At 40.5% G+C, this 16788-nt stretch overlaps 1 protein-coding gene across 1 annotated transcript in view; it reads right to left on the bottom strand.

The window, feature by feature from the left end:
* LOC115596666 (unconventional myosin-XVIIIa) overlaps positions 1–16788 on the bottom strand; it is a 142714-nt gene that overhangs the window by 45243 nt on the left and 80683 nt on the right. The window contains exons 21-22 of the mRNA XM_030441942.1: positions 15705–15770; positions 9967–10095 (exon numbers count right to left, since the gene is read on the bottom strand). Of these exons, the coding sequence (XP_030297802.1) occupies positions 9967–10095; positions 15705–15770 (195 nt within the window). The remainder of the gene's footprint in view (positions 1–9966; positions 10096–15704; positions 15771–16788) is intronic.

Below are 16788 nucleotides of genomic sequence, written 5' to 3'. Positions count from 1 at the left end.
GAGTCACCTGCAACGGTCGTCTGGCATTCAAGCCAAAGCGGTGGAGTCGGTTTCGAATGGTTTGTCTGGAAACCCTAGTACCCCTCACATCTCGTAACTGGGCCTGCTGATGTGTGGCAGTTGCATAACGATATCTGAGTGCATAGGTCCTTAGGTACTGGTCATCGTTGCGGTCTGTCACTCGTTGGGCTCCACTCCTGGGTCTGTCACAAACTCTGCCAGTAGTTCTGTGTCTTGATGCAAGTCTGCTGATGACACTTTGAGACACACCAAGTTCACGAGCAACATCTGACTGCCTGCCACCGACCCGAAGGCGCGCTATGGCCAGGTGGCGCTGCTCGTCCGTTAAGTGACGTCGTGTGTTCATGGCTGTTTGAATGATGAACTTGGAATGACTCACTGACAATACCAGCTTTTTATACCCACAGAATGTTGAAATTGATGCCACATTGAAAAGGGTTGTCTTTTAGTTTTTTGGTATTGGCCCCAATATGTAAGGCACACTGTACACAGTGAGACCATTACGTGGAAAACACAAAATGAGGTGTGTCTATCACCCCAATACAATTGCCTCCCTATCCCAAAACTCTCTGAAGTGAAACAAACACCGTATGTATGAAATCCACCGAGTCTCTCACAATATCCCTAACTTATTGTGAGTAGTGTATGTGTAGGGTATCTGACTCTGAAAATTGTATTATTTTAGCCTTAATCAGCTCTGAACTGAGCTCTACCAGGTTCTCGTCTAGAATGTGGAACCACTGGTGTTCAAGCCTGTACGTAAATATATGATGTGTGTGTGTGTGTGTGTGCGCGCGTGTGCGGGGGGGAATATGTATGTACATGTATGTGCGTATATGTATTTTATTCTATTTTATTTTATTTTAATTTTTATTGTGCTATGGACCTCTCATGAGATGTGTCCCTAATAAAGATTGAATTGAAATTGAATTGAATTGTATATGTCATCATGATGTGGCAAAAAGGCTGAGCTTCCTGTTGATATACTACTACAGCAGCTCTACAGGACTCTTTTGTGTATACAGACTGGGATATGTTAAGAGATTCTGCCACCAAGGAGAACCAAATGATTCTTGAGAAATATACATTAGCCCCATTCACACATGAGAAGATGCATAAAAGCCACAGCCACAGTTCACCAATTTTCCGCCAATGGTGATTCACACAGAGCGAAGCAGCTCCGCCTTAAAGACAAACTGGCGTGAATTCATACAGAAAGCCGGCGCTGCGGCTCCTAAAGAGGCGTGACTGTACATGGCATGATGATGACGTTCAAGGTGTTCCCCGGTATCCTCCCTGTCAATCTAACTCCCTCACTCGCGGGACAGAGGCTGTTTTCTGGAGGAAAATTCCCTGAAGTCTCGGTAGGGAGGACTGACGGTCGTGGTGAAATATTTTCATTACAAACACTTGGTGAGTTAAAGTTTTTTGCCAGTGACAGACTCTGTTTTTCGGGGAGAAATGTGACGAAGAGTCGGTAGAACAGGTGGGAGGACAGAAGCTTCTCCACGTATATCTGCTGTATTTTTTTCCTCATATAAGTTGCCAAAGACAGTTACAGTTACTACGTTACTTTTGTTTGGTCATGTAACGTTGCTTTGTGGGACATTTCTCTGTATTAACTTTAGTGAGAGACCTGTGTAGTTAACCACGTTCCGATCGACACGCCCTTGATACGTAAAGCCGGCTTATTTGTTCACAGTGGTTTCGGTTCTCCAATAATACAGCCCTGATTCTACCTCCAGAGGCGGATCAGGGCCGGAGCGACATTTCATCCCTCGCCGCCTCCAAGAGATTCACACTGAGACGGAGGCGGGGAATTGGCTTACTAAAGCCGCACCCAAAAGCCAGTGTGAATGGGGCTAGTGACAGTGATATCATACATTCTTAAATGTGTGGATGTTGTCGTGATTAAGAAACAATAAAACAATAAAATCACAAAGCACCGCCAGAGCGAGACAAAGAGCTGTTATCAAGAAGGAGAAGTGGAGACATCAGGAGAGTCTGAAGATAGAACTCAGTACCAACAACAACAAAGGTATGTATCAGGTGATCCGGACCATCACAGGCTACAAAAGCAGGAGCATGATCAGTGAGGCCCCCCGTTGCCAGATAAGCTTCTAACATTCTATAGTCTTCTCAACAAAGAGTCAGTCGACTCAGCCTGCAGATGGTCCACAGGTGAAGTTAGGGTAATCCTGCTGACAGTAAATGTGAGTAAATCTGCTGGGCCTGATTACATTTCTTTCCATGTACAAATGACATGTGCCAACCAGCCTGTCATTGCTAACAATTTGTTGTTGTTGTGACAAAGTACAAAGTGACAAAATAAAACATGTAGAGGAGAGACATTAAAAAAATATATGAATAAGAAATGTTGGTCAATATGATGCAATGTCAACAATATACTATTGCAGTGGTACAGTTTGTAGTCTTCAAACCCAGAACTCAGTTAGCATTTTTGAACTCTTGGTTCCCTTGTCTAAAGGTCTATGGCAATTTTGAAATGGTGTTTAATTAAATACCTCAAATAAGGTCTGTGGTTATCACAGGCTTAAGATATTTACACGTTTTGTTCTACAACATAATACACACCACTGATTGTCTCACAGTTTCATTATAAAGCCGATACATGTCTTAAAAACAGCAAATGATAACAAATGGCTTCATGAGACTACAGTCATTGTCACAGACATTAAACTGAACACTGAGACTAATACACTCACTAGCCTGTTACAGGTGGACTTCTGTTGTTAATTATTCTAACTCCAACTTTACAACTTGTAGATCAATTTACAGAAAACTTGTAGTCATTTTAAAGAAAGACGCTTCCTCACCACTGGGTGGGAGTCTGTCCACTGAGGAGTGACATTTTTTTTATGTATTTATTCATTTTTAATATGTTTAATTTTTTTCTTTCCTTCCTCCTCTTTTATTACACTTGAGGGGAAGGGCATTAGACCATGCCAACCCAATCCCATCCCATCCCCACCAGAGGCCAGACCATGCAACAAGAGGGCCAGGAGGGACATTGCAGACATTTTTAACATATCACTGACAGAGACGAGTGTCATCTTCTGCAATTTATCAGCTACCATCATCCCTGTACCGAAAAGGCCTGACCTGTCAAGTCTAAACAACTACTGCCCTGTAGCACCCATTCTGATTTAAGCACCCAAATCACAGATTCTGCAATTTTTGATAATGTTCAAATGTGTGATGAAACAGAATTAATATAAAGTATTGTGGTGTAGCAGAAATGCTCTGGCCTGAAAATGTAGCTCACCAGATGTGATCAATTATGTTAGACAGTTTCAGGGAAAATGTCAATTGCGATGTAGCAATCATCATTCCCACTAATACAATATGTATTATATATATATATATGTACTGTATATTTGACCTCAAACGTCTGCATCATCCACTGCCTTCTACCACTTCTCTATATCTGGCAGCTGGACACACACGCATTCGGGCACACACACACACACACACACACACACACACACACACACACACACACACACACACACACACACACACACACACACACACACACACACACACACACACACACACACACACACACACACACACACACACACACACACACACACACACACACACACACACCAGCAGCAGAATCCCCCATGCTCCTCCACTGTCAACCATCCCCATAAATTTCAAAGAGATAGAGAGGGGAGAGTCAGACTACATGGTTTCAAAGCAGTGAGAGCACCCCCTGTTGGCTATTCAGAAGCAGCAGCAGTATTACAGCAGAGTTAAAGGGATGTTCTGGCGTAAGTTTAATACATGGTCTAACACACTGTGACACCGAGTAAGACCCCCCCTCAAGAGATCAAGTTTTCCAACAGCTAGCTAATGTAGTTTTAGCAACCTCAGAAAAGACCGCACGGTAACTATACACTGCAGTCTATGCCTCCAACAAAATACCGCCATCAAAAAAGCCACTCATAGTCACAAATAATGCTCAGAACAGCACCAAAACTCAGCAACAGCACAATTAGGGTCCCAGCACATAGTTCGAGGCATCAATCAGCTCCAAGCTTTGCAGGATTTCACACAACTCACCACTCTCCTGCAGCAGCTTGCTTCGTTGTGGGAAAGCCCTGACGAGTCGATTACAGACTACAGTTAGAAATGCTCAATTCCGTTCTTTTCCCTGTCAGCTCCCGATAATAACTGTTATAAACTGGTAGGCAAGACACATATGAACTTTGATTGCATTTCCATGGAGTAATAATCATACATTTTCATCCTTGAGCTACGGAACTCTATTGCACTCAGTAATCGACTCGACTAATTGATATTTAGTGTACCTCTAAGATAATGATTAGCAGAGTTACTCAGCATGTTCTGTTATTTTCTCTGTATCTTACATTGTGCTCTACTGTATGTGCTCTGGTCATGTTCTGATTTCTGTTTGTCATTTGTGCTTTTGTTGCAGTTTTACAAGTCAAATTGTGATTCTTCATTAAATCCATCAGAAGTTACACCTTGTTTTTTTATGGGGGAACTACATACTGTTTGCTAACAGTCCAACTTTGAATGCTGCAACTCATTTCGAAGAGAGTATGCCTTTCTTTTAACACACACCAAGGCCCTGTTTACACCAAGGGAAGACAAATATTTCCCTGCGCTTTGGCCTCTCATTTACACAAAAACCCCGTTTTTATCACAGAAAATGATTATTTCTGAAAACTCCAGCCAAAGTGGAGATTTCTGACAATGCCGGTTATGTGTTGCCGTGTCAACTGGGAGAAACAGGGTTTTAGGTTCTCAAACATCACATTATGCGCCAGAAAATGCTTAACTTCATGTGACCGCCGTATGTTTAGGGATGGGTACCGAATTCGGTACTTTTATTGGTACCGACCGAATTCCCCCCGAAGTACCGAGTATCGATTCACGTGAAGTCAATCGGTACCACATTTCGGTACCTGAACGCACCTTCACTGGCGTCAGTTAGAGCGGAAGTACGGTATGGACGGGATAGGGACTGAACGTAAAGTACGTTGCATTCTCTGTCAGAAAGACAACGAATTTGTCTTCAAAATAAGAGCTTTACATTGCACCCCATTGGAGTTTAGAACTGGGTTCTTAGCGGGGGCTTTTAATTTGAAAGTAGCAACCGGTAGTAGCTTGGTGTTACGACACAAGCGGACAATGAAGACAGCTACAGAGACCGAGGAGACGCTGCATCTCCTGGATCTCAGCAGCTGTCCAGTTGCTCATCTTGACGTCCGCGGATAAAGTGATGGACTGACTGCTGTGATCAGCTGTTTCCTGATTTTGAAACTCCCCGGCTGTGGGTTGCGCCATAGACATATATACAAAGACGCCTCATTAACGCTGGACCGTACGTCAACGTCGCCGCCATGGGAGGAGGCAGCTCAGCCCCGTGAACTAATACGAGTCAATGAAGTGAACTTTATAAAGCTCACTTCTACAAAGTGCCATAAGTTAATAAGTTAAATCAGTAAACAGATACGAACCAAAAACAACGTAACGTTCTCTGATGCTTATAAACATTAACTACTCCTTATATGTTCAGTCTACAGGTCCGCACCAAACCACAATATGTATTTTTATAATTTTTACAAGTGTTTATAGCTGCTAATCAGTGTTACTTTGGAAATGTAGTTGGTTACAATTACAAGTTACCCTGTTGAAAATGTAATAGTAGTGTAACTATTTCAATTACTTTCTCAAAGTAATGTAACTAATTACATTTGATTACATTATGATTACTTTTCTTAATTTTGAATGAAATCTCTCAACTACTAACCATTTTCACCTTTTAAGAACTATAGTGTGATAAACCTTTCAGTTCAAAGGTTTAACCATATATTATGAGTCTGACCTTAGGCCTGTACTGCGAAGGAGGCTCACTTCCTCACTAAATAGAGCGACAACAGGCTGATTTCAGCCAAGAGGAGCAGGTTGTTTTAATGGAGAGAGTATGAGCGATACAAAAAAGCCTGAAGCAACAGAGTTGCTGCAAATATGACAAGAGGAGGCTGATTTTAATTTCTGACAGCTCTACATTGAGCTGCTGTTAAATATGAAGCTTTAGAGCAACAACAACTGTTGTTTTAAAATGTGTTTTATATTGTTTTCATATGTTTCACTGATTGCAATTATAAAATGCCAGTGTGTGTTTTATTGAAAGCGAGGCTGGGTGTGCGTATGAAAATAAGTTATAGTGGGTTTTTTAGGTTCTGTAGCTACGAGCAAATCTCATGTTGTCTCTGTACAAAGACCTTTTTAAATGTGAGAAAACAGAGTAGACCTACTTAAGATTTGCGTTTGGGCAACACATAACAGGCGAAACAAGTAATTTATTCATGGCCACATTAAGTTAAATTATCTGTCCTGCTGCGAGCGCACAACTTCTTTCAGTGGTGACTGACTGTATATAAAAGTAAATAGTCTATAGCCTAATAAATGACCTCCCGACGCGAGTCGGATCAACAGCTGAGCAGCGTATCCCCTCAGCTGAACATCTGTAGGCGGAGACGCTCAGAGAGAAAGTAAACAGCAGCGGATTAGCACGATCTCTCCCTCCGTACAAAAGCTCCGTTCTGATCCAGCTCCACTGGACTTTCAAAGTAAAGGTGACGCCAGCTGTAAATGAGTTAAATAGTGAAACAGCGGCGCTTTTAAAGCCGATCTTATGATTAAACTCTGAACAGAACCTGGTCGGGACCAGGTTATGAGCTAAGCATAAGTTACCATGGTGATCTAGGTGGGTTAAAAGAGAGCCACCTTTGTAATACAGGGAAGCCTGGCTGTATTAAGTGTTTTTAGTATTTCCAGCCCAGGAACATCTTGTGCGCCACCGACACTGTTGCTGCTGAGTCTGACTGCCGCCGTTTGTCGGTTGAGTCGAATGGCACATGACCAGAGAGAGCCAATCACAAGTGTCAGTTTTGCAAGGAGGATGTTGATATGAAAAAAACTAAAAACAAACATGAATCCAGGAGGGCGAAAAACTATTTGATAAATCTGAGCTTTTGCGGTGATTTTTCAAATGTAACTTAAGTTGTAATCATTGAAATTTCCAAAAGCAACTGTAATTTAATTACATATTTTCTCCCAGTAATGTAACGGATTACAATTACGTAAATTTTGTAATTAAATTACGTAACGTCGTTACATGTAATTCGTTACTCCCCGGCGCTGCTGCTAATGTATGTAACACTGTTACTGTGATGATACATGACAGTTAAATATTTAATTTGTGTCTATAATAACCACATCCTGACATGTAAATGTGACATCTTTCTACCATACTGTCAACTTGTTTAATTAAATTAAAGCTTAAATAACTCACTTCATAATATATGAATCAGAATCAGAAATACTTAATTGATGCCCGACGAGAAAGTGCAGCGTTACAGATGCTCCCATTCAAAGTCAAGAATATGCAGAAAAATAGTACTACTACTACTACTACTACTAATAATAATAATAATAATAATTAAAACTAGATATGGTGCATATTTATAATAGTAGCCCACTGCAACTTTACTCTTTTTTTTTTTTTTTTACTATAATTAAATGTTATTTTATACAATATCATATGTTATAATGTTCTTTCATGGAGTATATCTCTATTCTGCTGAAAAAAAGAAAGCAGGCTCACTGCTGCTGCAGTTTCTTATCTTGATTTGCAGACTTTGTACATTTTTTGTTGCCATGATTATTATTAGTACTTAGATCGTCAAAAATCAAGCATAATGTGACCACGGATAGACACTTAAACAAATATTCAAAATTCAGAAGCTTTGACTATTTTTTTTATATACAAAATAACTTTAATTACCACACATATACGCAAAAAAGTACCGAAAACAGGTACCGATATATACCGGTACCGATTCGCAGGTACCGAGTATCGGTACCGTATCGGTTCAAATGTGAAAGGTACCCATCCCTACGTATGTTTACAGTTTGTTTGAACAGGAAGTCGCTTGTGTTATTCGTTGTTGTCGATTCTGAGGATTCTGATTGGCTTGCATGGCTTTATCCTTCTCCCTCCCGCCCATAGTTTTGGCATAGTTATAATGGTGCTCAATGGCGTATTTATGCGGGTTGATGTAAATGACAACTTTTTTGAAAACGATGTTGTATGCACGATGTTATTATTGAAAACGAGGGGGGGGGGAATATTTGTTTCTCCAAGTAACCAGCTTTGTGTAAATGTGGCCTAAAGCCGTTGTCACCCTACAAATATATTTTATGTTATTACATAATGACCATGCATAGCATTATATGTCTGTATTTAAAGTTGTTGTACTTGAACATTAGCTGTGATTCCACCAACTAATAGGTTTCACAGTCTGTTCAACCAACCACTGACAAATGTAAACCTATTTTGACAACTTACGTGTGACTTTGTCCATTTTAACTAAAAACTACATTACATTAATACACTACATTACTGGGCTGCACATCCGTCTTTATCATTCTTTTGATCCTTTTATTTAAAATCAACAACAGCAACCATTTATTGGCAGTTTTGTTTGCATTACCATCATTTAAGTTAATTATCAGCTACATTATGAATCTGGGACAAACAGACACTTATCTCACCTTCTAACAATTTCTTGATCTCTTTACTCTTTTAATATACAGCTATCCAACCAAAAAACAAAAAAAATAAATATACATAGCTAAATAAATAAATAAAAACAATAAATAACCAGAGCAACAGTAAGTCACAATCCAAAGAACATAATCCACTTGAGAAGAAATGTACTACACTACACAGGCCTTCAGTCTGGTGGATAAACACGTGCACGCACAAAATTTGCTCCTCCTCAAAGTGCCATGCCAACTGCTATTTTATAGGACTTCACACCTACTGAAGGGTAGTTGTAAGTAATGCCTTCATTGGGACTATTTCAACCCTTAAAATGTAAAACCTTGTTGCAAATTAGAAATTACTTTCAATCTAGGCTAAGTTTGAATTCAGGCTAGCTTGTGCAACCCAGTGCAGGTGACTGTGGAGGAAAGTCTATGACAATCAGGAATTCTCCTCTATATATTTTTACCGTATATACAGTTGAGGCCAAACGTCTCAGACTTCATTGAAATCTCTAATATTGCCAAGTAATCTAGGATAAAATAAAAGCGCTATAAGTCTAGTTATTCTTCTATGCAAGGAAAGGTTTTTCAGCGTCAAATCACGCAAAACTCAAGGTTTAAAAGGCAGCAGTGCACAGAGCTCTAATACTCTTTGCAGAAACTGGATCAGACCACCTGCTGCTTTTCCACTTTCAGAGCAACGTCTTCAGGAGAATAAAATCCCACAGTCACTGATCAATACTAAAGTGGTTGAAGTTATGGTGGTGGTATCCCAGTGGAGAGGTATAGCAAACTGACAGCTCTATGTTCATTCATCCAGGCCTGTTTTGCTTTGGCAGACTGACAGCTGATCAACAGGGAACTTTGGTCTGAAGCTCATATTGTGTGTCACACTAAAGCCTAAGCCCAGTGGGGAGGTCAGCAATAAAATGACTAGAAGCCACCAGGAAACAACAAAAAGCGCTCAAGTGCATCTCAGAGGAAATTATCTCACAACTGCTGGCTTCATGCTCTCAAGATTTTTACACTGATTTTGCTTAGGCCAACAAACAGATATGCAGTCCCTGGCAGTGAATTGAAGGTGGGGAAGGTGATTCTTGTAAAAAAAAGTTGATTATTGAGTCGCATTCCCAGGTCAAATACAGTTGCTTTGGCATGGATATTTGACAACCTTTCTTTGTTGTTAAATTTGTTACAACCACCACAAAACACAGTATTGCTTAGGTTTGAAAACAGTTCTTTCAGTCAGCCATTACAATATTTCTTACCAGCAGTAAAAATGAGGCTACAATGATGTACCATGATTGTAACCATTATGTGCAGCAGTCTTACCTTTCTCTTCTTGAAGGCATGTCTAGCCAGGTATCCCCTGCATGCAGCCTGGAACATAGAGATGTTCCTCCTTGTCTGCACGTCCCGCTGCTCCTCCAGCCTGGACAAAGTCCCTGCCCTGAAGAACACCTGCAGGAAGAGAGAAAGGGTTAAGTAACACAAGATTCTCTGCTTGACGGTAGGAACACATGGCTAATATACAGCTGCAAATACTGTTCTCAATCTTTAAGAAATAAATCTTCGCACAGTAATGTGCTTCAGTATGTTAAGCAAGTGATTGTAAAAGTTGCTAGGATGTCATGTGGATTTCAACCCATTTGGTTTGAAATAATGATTACTTTTAAGAGAGCTCCTAAACACCATGTTGTTATAATCTGATTTAAAGAAATGTAGTGTATAACCTTCTGCAGCAGTCGACAACTACAAGAGAGTTTTTGTAACCCTGTAGAAAATCTGTTCTCTTTGGCACACAGACAAAATCTGAATGGGTCTTTGCCCAGATAACTTAGAATAGCTTTTATAAATCCACACATGCCAACCCTGCACTTAATTTCACAAAGAAGTCCAATATCCAATCACTTTCATCGACCATGAACTATCTCTTGCAAATTACTGACCTCTAACATGCAGATGGAATAGCATAGCCCTAACCCTAACCTTAACCCAAAAGCCATGGTCCTTACAACCTTAACTTGTGTGTTGCCTGGGGTTCGATTGTCAAAATGAGAACAATAACAGCTTTAATCCCTGCGGATATACATTTGCATTGGTGACAGCTTTGTCCACAATTACGCATGTTATCAATTGCAGCCCCTGCTTTTGCCACTGCTGCGTCACCACGGTACCACAGCAGCAAATGTATCATATGAAAGGAGAAACACTTGTACACTCATTAGCCAAAACATTTAAATTAACTAACAGAAATAATTAATAACATTTATCGACTCTTTACAAATCAGTTTGCTGGGAAACATTGGGATCTTCTTTGACGTGTACCAATCGCCTACCTAGTACAACCTGTTACGGCTATGACATTAACTGTTGACCATGGCTGCCCCAGCAGGACAATGTACAATGTCACTCTACAGAAACCAGAAATTTCTTGAGTTACATTACATAGATCTGAAGGTTCAAACCTGGACTCCTTAACTCTCAAGAGCAACTATCCCTGTGATTTTTCTGGCCTAATTATTATAGTCTCACCCAGAAAGATTTCCGTGTCTTTCATCCCCTTTACTGATGATTCGATGCTTCTTTCTGAACACCAATGACCGCACAATTTAATTTTTGACTGTAAAGAGTCACAATAGGCTGCTACTTGGCCCCATGTACAGGCATCATACTTCATAATGCCTCCAACTCCTTCCTCGATAATTTGTCTAGGGACAGACATTGCTCTGTTCCTCTGCCCTGAATTAGCTGGCAGCTCCATGAGGAAGCAGATTCATTACGCAGTTTGAGTGATACTCTGTCCTTCAGAGGACCTAACTGTTCCTTACTCTGACTGTTCCTAACTCAGACTGTAATTTTCAAAATTGGTCGAGCAAAGGAGATAATAAGGAATAAAAAATAACGTTCCAATGTCTTGTGGACCTTGTGACTTCACTACTGTATAACAATTTTGTGCTGTGGAATTAATATGTACCCAGCCTGCAAGCATTTTGTAAGGTAGGCACTCAGACCATTTATAACAACTGTTCCCTTATAGTCCACCAAAGAGCAGGTATTTCTAAAGCACACTGTGACAAACAAATGGGGTCAACCCGGTCATGCAGTGGTTTGCACTGTCACAACATGTTGAAATAGTCTGCAAACTGTAGGAGGCATGGTCTCACGGATACACAGTGTGTGACAAGACAGAGGTAAGGGAAACAGGTAGCAGTGGCTGACAACAGCTCAAGGTAACAATCTGTTAGTGTTGTCAAGGTGAAGGTGGGGGGCTTGTCAATCGAATGAGAAAAACTGGTCAACTTTTAAGGTGAGTCCACTTTAAGTGAGCCTGGGTCGTAGTTGTCACTACCTCGGGGGCTAGCCCCGTTCACTATGACAGTTGGTGGAAAGCAAGAAAGGCTTGACCTGGTTCCTGAAGTGTAGCATTACTGTAAATGTGCAAGTACATAAGTGTACTCAAATACCAGCAGAAATCCACACCTAGGTTTGAGTCTTTTTAGGCTACTTTCACAAGAAGAACAAAACAATCAATTTTATAAAATGTTACGCGGAGGATGAACTGAGGAGTCTCACAGCCTGAGGATTGAAGCTACTCCGTACACTGGTGGTATGGTAACAGATACTTCTGTATCATTTGCCAGATGGCAGCAGGGTGAACTGACTGTGGCTGGGGTTATCTTTTAGCATCCTAGGGCTTTTTGTAGACATCTCAATTCATTGACATCACTGAGATCTGTACATGGGTGCCAATGATGTTCTGGGCAATTTTAATTACCTGCTGCAGAGCCCAGTTTGTCATGTTTCCAGTAAGGATGCTTTCAATTGCTCCTCTGTAAAAGTGTAAAAGTACCAGAATATGGCTCCAGAATTTAGTCTCCCTAATTTTCCTTCAAAAGTAGAGCCTCTTTGTGCTTCTTTTTCTTTTTTTTAAATCAGTGTGGCGATGTGGAATGACCAAAATATTGCCTGTGGGGAAATCTAATATCCAATTGCTTAGTGTGGTAGACAAAGCTGAGCTGAATCAACAAACAGCATTCTGATGTACCTATTCTTATTTTCATGGTGTGTGAAGCCTGGTTGGATGGCAGGGAATATGGCCTCCTCTGTGGATCTCTTGGCTCTGAAACTGCTGGTAGGGATGTTGTCTTTCATGTGTTGGAGAATCAGTGTCTCAAAAAAAAAAGTAAAACTAAGGTAAGTGCAACAAGAGCGGCAGTCGTTAAAACTACACACAGCAGACTTTTTAGGTACAGGGATAATTATGTGTATGAATGCGTATTGGCTTGACATTTTTTCTGAATATTAACACTACAGAATGAGTGAGTGGGTGGGTGTACAGTGTATCATATCAGAACTCTGGTATGAAATGCTGCTACGGGCACATGATGGCAAACTAGCTAAGGAGGAACCAGCACATCTGGTTAGCATGAACTGCAATGCTCCTTGGAGACCCATTTGTTAGTGCGGGGATGGTTTAATGATATCAGGCAGACGGCCACATACAAGTTGGCAGTGAACAACAGGGGCAGTTTGGCTGTGAGAGATGGGCCATCTGCCAGTCTGGAAAAGATGCAGCCACTTGCACAGTCCACACATTGTGTCATGGGTGACATAATTATGTTGGATGATAATCATTCAGACAACAAAGCTAAGGTTATATTATTTTATATTTTCAGCTTGAGAGATTAGTGGCAAATTTAAAATTAATAAAAACATGTTCTGTTGGCTAAGTTGCTAACAAGATATATTTTTTTTTTTAGCTTATCATTATGAATATATAACATTGCTAGAGAATGTTTGTAACTTTAGCTTCAACAAAAAATTACCATTACAGAATAACCCAATCTGTTAGCTGTAGGCTTGTCTGTAACATACGTTTAGAAACAGCACTAAAACAAAGTTTAGGTGTTTCACCATCGTCAAATTACCATAATTAGTCTTACATAGGCCCAAAAAGATATCATCACCATGCATTCTGAAAACAGCTGTGTTTAAGAAAAATAGCATTAAAATGAGTTATGTCCTCATTTCAATACATTTTTCACTTCAAAGGCTTTATTGCTATGAAGGTTTCAAGAAAAACAATTTTGCCAAAGCATCAATGTATAAAGTAGACAATAAGGCAATCCATCAGTCACATGTTAGTGTTATCCAAGTCTGCAGATTTTTGGCATTAATAGGGCAACAATGTTTTAGTATTAGGTCCTTACAAACATTTATTTACATATTCTAAGATCTCTATCTCTAGCTCACATGTCGTTCAATGACACAGACTCCTTCCTCTGGTGATAGCCAGGACTTCTTGTGTCATCCTTTTCCTATGGCTAAACTGTGGTCACATTGTCTGTGTTTGTACAGTATATGTCTCTGCTTCTGAGAGTAAAGAGATAATGCAAATTTATCTAGGGCCAAATGGACATTTAGTTTGTCTTGGGTTTGGTTTGATTCGTCCAATGACCCGCTGCTTAGCCGCTTAGAGCTGGCTTCATGTTTTGGATTAGAGCTGGTCCCTCTGTGGAACTTTACTAGCAGGAGGAGAGCTCAGAGAATTTTCCTTTTGGGATCGAAAATTGGTTTCATCTTTACTCTTGTAATCAACTGGACTGCAGCAACAATCTGTATGTCTGTATGTTCTGAAATTCTGACTGCCAGCTGGAGTTGGCGGGTAAACAGAACAACATTACAGAGAGGCGATGGTAAAAAAAGAGAGAGAAGAAGAGCCTCTGTTGAATAGGCTTCTGTATTCACAGAGAGTTGTCAAGAATGTAATCTCACACACACACACACACACACACACACCCTGGGTGTGCGTCGTGTCTTATAGAGGGAGGTAGATAATCAGCACTCTGACATTGCACTCGTAGGAAACACCTTTAAATCTGTTCTGCATTGGTTGTTGTTTCTTTTGATGTTTAATATGGTCTTACAAGAATTCTGCTGGTCCCATATATTATGATACTGGAGTGGACCCCAAAGTTTACTTCCCCAAAGGCAGATTGGTTGGATTACAATGTCAAATTTTTAATCAAAGGTTGCTATAGTCATTTCTCTTGGAAAAAGTAGGGAGCAATTATAAACTGTTTAGAAACACTTAGGCAAGGTTAAACTTCCTGCACTATCTGCCAAATAACTTCTCTAATTGAAAGCTCAAGGCGCTCTGTGTCTTTATTCCAAAGACATTCACAGATCTAATTAACAAAACCATAAGCTTGTCCTTTTCCTTGTGATTAGCTGGGTGTTTTTATCTCAGAGCTGGAGTCTGGCAGTGTCTGACTGCTGCTTGGCAAGGGTCACTGATACAAACAGTCAGCGAAGACCACGTCCTCTCCATGAAAGGAAAAACATGTCTAACAAACACACTTCAACTAGAGAAATTAAAAAGTGGGAACACAGTGGAACAAAACACTACTGACCTCTCCATGCTCACCACAGCTGGTGTTAGAGAGGTAGGACACCCTTCTACAGGCTTTATACAATTCTGTTTCATATAAAACTAGGCCTACAGTAATGTGTAGGGCAACCTATAGTGCCATGTATAAACAAGTTGGCAGCACTTGTGTGGCTAATGCAGGGGGTGAGGCTTACATCCCTGACAGGATGGAGAGTATGTCAGAGACCTTTGCTTGATAAGTTACACAACAATCCATCGCGTTTCATAAGAATGTCCGTACGCTTGGGATATATACGGAGGTAGTGTCCTCACCAGGGCGGCCCATGTTCAATTCCATCCTGTGACTTTATGTCATCTCCACTCTCTTTCTCCGCATATCCTGTCACTGTATGCCTGTGTTGTGTAAATTGTGTTTTGACAAATTAATCTTTGCTTATAATTTGTTGGTTTCTTGTGAAGGTGTATTTACAGTACAATAAACAACAAGATTTTTCAGCAAACCATGAGCAACAAGACCTTTCTATAAATATGCTTGCTTCAGATAGAAATAAGAGATAAAAAAAGGTCTATCTACTGTTAAAGTTGCTACAATTTGAAGTTACAGCTTCATGGTAACATTCTGTATTTGTATAATGAGATGATTAGTGTGTGTGGGCATGTGTGCAGCTCCACTCACCCTGCTCAGCCCCATGTGGTAGGTGCTCTTCTCCAGCTCCAAGGACTCCAGCAACTCCTCCACTGCCTGGAAACCAGCAAAGCAAACAGTCAGACAGACAAGCAAAATTCACCACTGCTCATTCTGGCCTAACCTCTTTATGACCACATGACCTAGTTGCCCAAATGATTTTGGCACCATAGCAACAAACACCATGCCACCTTACCACCAGAAAACACAAACACAAACACCGCACCCTGATCTGCCTCAGAGGACTTGATAGGACATAAGAAGTCAGACAGAGAAGCTTCTCAGGTCCCTTTTCTTTTAGGCTTCATCAATCTCAACTAAACCTTTTAAAAAAACAAACTGCAAACTGTTTGGTGGATGAGGCTCAACTCAGAGCGTTTTGAAGGCTAATGGTAGAATATCAATAACTGAATAATAATTTTTAAAAGCTATTCTGAGAGCCTTAATCGACTTGTAAAGAACATGTGCAGTATGTCATGACAGTCTTTAGTTCCAATGATTTCTACAGCATGTTTCTGTGATGTAATCAGTTGAACATATACCACAGGCGTGATTGGCAAAGGACAAAAAAGCAGGAAAACATACGTCTCCACTATGTCTCTCTTTAAAAAATTTTTGTCCCGTTGTTGGGTTTAGCTAAGAAAGAAATAGTTCGCCCAACACGTCCAAAATTCTAGAACACAGTGTTTCCGCTAGATTTATTTGTAGCAGCGGTGCTCTGAGTCGGTAATCTAGCAATACTAGGGGGGTCTGAGGGCATGCCCCCCCGGAAGAACATTTTGAAAAATAAGTCTTTAAATGGTGACTACTGGTGAGATTTTTGAAAAATAAATAAATAAATAAATTTCAGAATTTCAGAATCAGAATCCAAGACATGAGACAAAATAGTGTAGAAGCTGACATTGCTGCTTAAAAATATGTTAACCTCTTGAGCATTGAGCCGGCCTCTGCGTGAGATGGGCGGAGGTGTCGATGACCTGCACTGTTGTGCGACCCACAGCCGGGGAGTTTTAAAACCAAGAAACAGCTGATCACAGCAGTCAGTCCATCACTTCATCCGCGGACATAAGATGAT

The sequence above is a fragment of the Sparus aurata genome, chromosome 2, assembly GCF_900880675.1.
Source record: "Sparus aurata chromosome 2, fSpaAur1.1, whole genome shotgun sequence".
NCBI classification, from domain to species: Eukaryota; Metazoa; Chordata; class Actinopteri; order Spariformes; family Sparidae; genus Sparus; species Sparus aurata.
The sequence above is the reverse complement of the archived record's forward strand: the minus strand, read 5'-3'. Positions and strand labels throughout refer to the sequence as shown.